The sequence below is a fragment of the Phalaenopsis equestris genome, unplaced genomic scaffold (assembly GCF_001263595.1).
Source record: "Phalaenopsis equestris unplaced genomic scaffold, ASM126359v1 Scaffold000224, whole genome shotgun sequence".
Classification (NCBI taxonomy): domain Eukaryota; kingdom Viridiplantae; phylum Streptophyta; class Magnoliopsida; order Asparagales; family Orchidaceae; genus Phalaenopsis; species Phalaenopsis equestris.
The window spans coordinates 1,817,105-1,821,037 of NW_018164666.1; the positions used below are offsets into that span (position 1 = coordinate 1,817,105).

Genomic DNA, 3,933 nt, shown 5'->3' on the forward strand with positions numbered 1-3,933 from the left:
CTCGTTTTGTTATATATATATATATATGTATATGTATATGCGTGTGCGTGCGCGCGCGTGTGTGAATTATGTAAAAATTAAAGTATAGGTGTTAGATATATAAATACATACAAATTGAGTGGTATGTATTTAAATCTTTAAAATATAAAAGCAAACTTGGCATTTTCTTATGAGAGGATTTAACTTGGAGCTGTGTGCAACAAAATATCAAGATACTCATAGGTATACTGTATATCTAAAGAAGCTGGGTGCTATAGACAAACCTGTGATTCACTGAAAGTGATTTCAGGAGAAGAAGATAGTCCTGCAAGATCATGCTCCATATATTCAAATACGAGATATATACTGCATGATGATCTGGAAGTGATCAAACCATCCAGCTTCATGATATTACGATGGTTAAGTCTGCGCATGATGAATATCTCTCGTGCCATAAATCTGACACTCTCTGGTTCAAAATTGTCGAACCTGATCTTCTTCAGAGCAACGAACCTTCCAGTTTCAAGTTCACGTGCTTTAAACACACTACTATAGGTTCCCTGACCAATCTGGCGTTACAGGGCAGACTAGATAGTTAAGTAGAAGACGGCATTATATGGAATAAAATCATTGTGCCTAAAACCAAAAGAGGAAACTAGACTAATCAAGCAGAATGAACAAAATTGATTGGAAAATAAAGATATGAAATTTTCTACAATTTAAAGGGATGGTAGCGAGTAGTTATTTTGTACATAACAATGTTTTGGGTGCATTGTATGTAAATGCTCCTTTTTTAAAATGCACATAATATCAACCACTTCATGGTTCTAAACTCTCCTATAAATTTAAGAAAATTCTTCATCACAATGCACTACAACTATTTCTACATTGTAGGAGTCGTTTAGCTACAAGTAGGATTTTACTTAAATCAATGTTTAAAACTGCTAAATCGTGATAAACTATTTAGCTAATTGATTATACAATTTTACCAAAAACTTAAAAATGATGAGTGCATCTGACATGAAGCATAAACCGAGATGAAGAATCACAAAAAAAGTACATATGTAGCACAAAATTCTTATGTGTTTACATATCTCACGCCTAAACCTTCATATTTACATACACAGCACTTTGGTGCTTTAAGCCTATGCATACAACGGTGTAACTCACTTTTAAAAAGTGACAATAGGGCTATTTTTTATGTGATATTAAAGATTTGAGCGCTATGTCTGTAAGTATGAAAATATAGTTGCGAGATATGTAAATGCATAAGAATTGTGTGCTATGTATGTAAATGCCCCTAACAAATGTGGTCATATCTACTTTTAAAAAAGTTACATATAATTTAATAATTTTACTTAAATGAACTTTTTTGCATCTCAAAAAAACTTCCATCCACTTCTTTTCAATTCCTTCACTTTTCCCTCAAGCAACATAATGCCTTAGATACCTTTTCCATCTACCTTCTCTGGTATATTCCCATCTCCAACTTGGTCTTCTCCTACGTTTAATTGCAACCTAAACCAAAAGCTCTCATCCTACTTCCACCAAGCCCTCTTAACTCGCCTCAGTCTTTTGGTCCCTGTACCATCTCCTCCATCTTTAAGCAATATAACCAAAGAAAGTTAAGCAAATGCGCATATTTCTAATCCTTTTCCATAAAAAAAAAGAGTGGCTTTGTCCTTGGTTTCGTGAGTTCTAGTGCATAATTTGTGGCTGTCATTAACCATCTCATGTCACCGATATAAAAGGCTCTTTGATCATTAAATAAATATTAGAAAACAGCAAGCCAAAGAAGAACAAAAAATGTGATCTTTATCAATGTTAGTTTCGGATTGCCATTAAAAATCCTTGTTCACCATTCGAAGTCATCTTAAACTCTACCAAGGAATCATCCCAGCATCAAATCAAAAATCAAATCCATTTACCTTCTCCAATTTCTCATAGGCCTCAGGTTTAAGCGGAACCCACCCCTGAATCGCTTCCCTAGCAACCGCACTCAACCAAGACGGCCAACCCGCCGCCACCAGCTCGCCGTCAACATGTTTGTTGAAATTCCCCAACTTAAAACTCTGCGAATCAGTGCCATTCGAGCTAACCTTCCCTGATTCCTCGGATTCGCTCCGATCAACTTCAATCCTATTCCACAATGCCGAATTCAAAATCCCACCGGACACCTCAAGATTGCCGGAGACCCCAGAGGACTCCACCGGCGTCAATGGCTCCGGCTTTTTTGAAGCCACGCAGCCCATTGTGGCCGAACAATTGCATTAGCTGGATGTGTGAACTACCTGCGAATTCCCGGTTGAGGGAGCCGCCGGAGAAGAGGGTTTAGGGTTAAGTAGGGGTATCGGGGGAAGGAATCGAGATGAAGGATTGGATTGGGAGCGATGAGGGAGATGTAGATCGAGAAGGAGGTGGTTGGAGTTGGAACCCAGAATAGAAAGGTTTCACCGTTCATCATCTCTCTCTCTTGTTTGGGTCGATTTGATGCGCTTTCGAATTAATGAACTCCACAGTACGTAATTCCAGAATTTGTTCGGCTGCCAAAAAAAATTAATAATTTTATAAAAAAAAATTAAATTGTGAATAATATTTTAATATGACCAGGATTTACAAATTATAGTTTGAATAAATATTATAAAATTAAAATTATATCAGAATATTAATTAATAAACCTAAGTCTACATTATTTAAAATATAAGCAAAATATATTCATGAAATTTAAGATTTAGCAATGTCTCAAAGCATCATTTTTTTTTTCATGCAAACGTTAGAATTTGATGTATTGAGATTCTTCACTTTATTTTCAGCTTTCGAACGATAAAATTTCATCAAAATTCAAACTTAGCTTCCATTATAAAGAGTGAAGTGTCAAAATAGTCATCAATTATTTTAAAATTAAACTCTAATAAACCTCTATATGGACTATTTTAACCACAATTTAAAGAGTCGGAGGATTAATTTTACACTTCTATAAACTCTATGATTAAATGACTATATGTAAATAGTCACGGAATATTTAGGAGCTGATTAGTGCCGGAAAATCTGTGGCAGTAGAATAATAAATTATCGTCTTAGCGTAGTACGAGATTCACCAAACACATAATAAAAAGAAAAGTAGCAGAATAAAAAACCTCGATTTTTACCTGGCTTAGAAAAGGAAAAAAGTACGGGGTTGGCCCAGTCGATGTAATCAACCAAGGAATTGTAATTATATAGTCTCACTCTTTTATTAAATTAGATAAGATTGAATTATAAGGTTGAGGTACAATGGTATTCCAACAAAATAGTTGTAGCAGGTCGCAAAGACCGTAGTTGATTATTATGAAGGCAACAATATGCCATGAATTTCGTACACGATTGTTGCAGCTCACTTGTCATAGAGGTTGTTGCTGAAAGCTGTGATAGTAGTTGGTTATGTAGGTCGATGGTGGTAGCTTCATGAGCGTTAATTGACCACTGTTGTCGTAATAGAGAACTATGATAGCGTTCGTAGACCTTAGAGGCTAAAGTTTAGAGATTGCATTAGCTGCGAGTCACGTAGGTCATAGTTGATCACATAGGTCATAGCGGGGAGGTATAATAACACTTATGAGTTGCAGAGGCCAAACTTGGGAGTTGTGTGAGCTCTGAGCCACGTAGGTTGTAGTTGGCCGCATAAGTCATAGTGAAGTGGGGAGTTGTAGTAGAATAGTTGGTCATCAAGCATGTAGTAAAGCACTATAGTTCCTACTTTAAAAGAGAGCTTCATCCTAGCTCAGAGAAGGATCATTGGAGCTTCGCCTGAACTTCGTCAGAGCTCAAAACTTCACTTGAATCTGGCTTCATTATCTCTCCTACCACTAGGAGAGATTCTTCCAGAACAAACATCGAACTTCAATCAACTATTACGGTGGTGGGACTCCTTAAAATTTTGTTCTTTCTTTCATTAGGGCCCCTAGGTCTAGATGT

The 3,933-nt window shown here is 36.4% G+C and overlaps 1 protein-coding gene across 1 annotated transcript in view; it reads right to left on the reverse strand.

Moving 5' to 3' along the window:
• Positions 1-2,465, reverse strand: part of LOC110023350 (probable serine/threonine-protein kinase At1g54610) — a 17,488-nt gene extending 15,023 nt beyond the window's left edge. Inside the window, exons 1-2 of the mRNA XM_020722719.1 lie at positions 1,908-2,465; positions 264-548 (exon numbers count right to left, since the gene is read on the reverse strand). Of these exons, the coding sequence (XP_020578378.1) occupies positions 264-548; positions 1,908-2,231 (609 nt within the window). The 5' untranslated portion in view covers positions 2,232-2,465. The remainder of the gene's footprint in view (positions 1-263; positions 549-1,907) is intronic.
• Between the last annotated feature and the right edge of the window lie 1,468 nt (positions 2,466-3,933).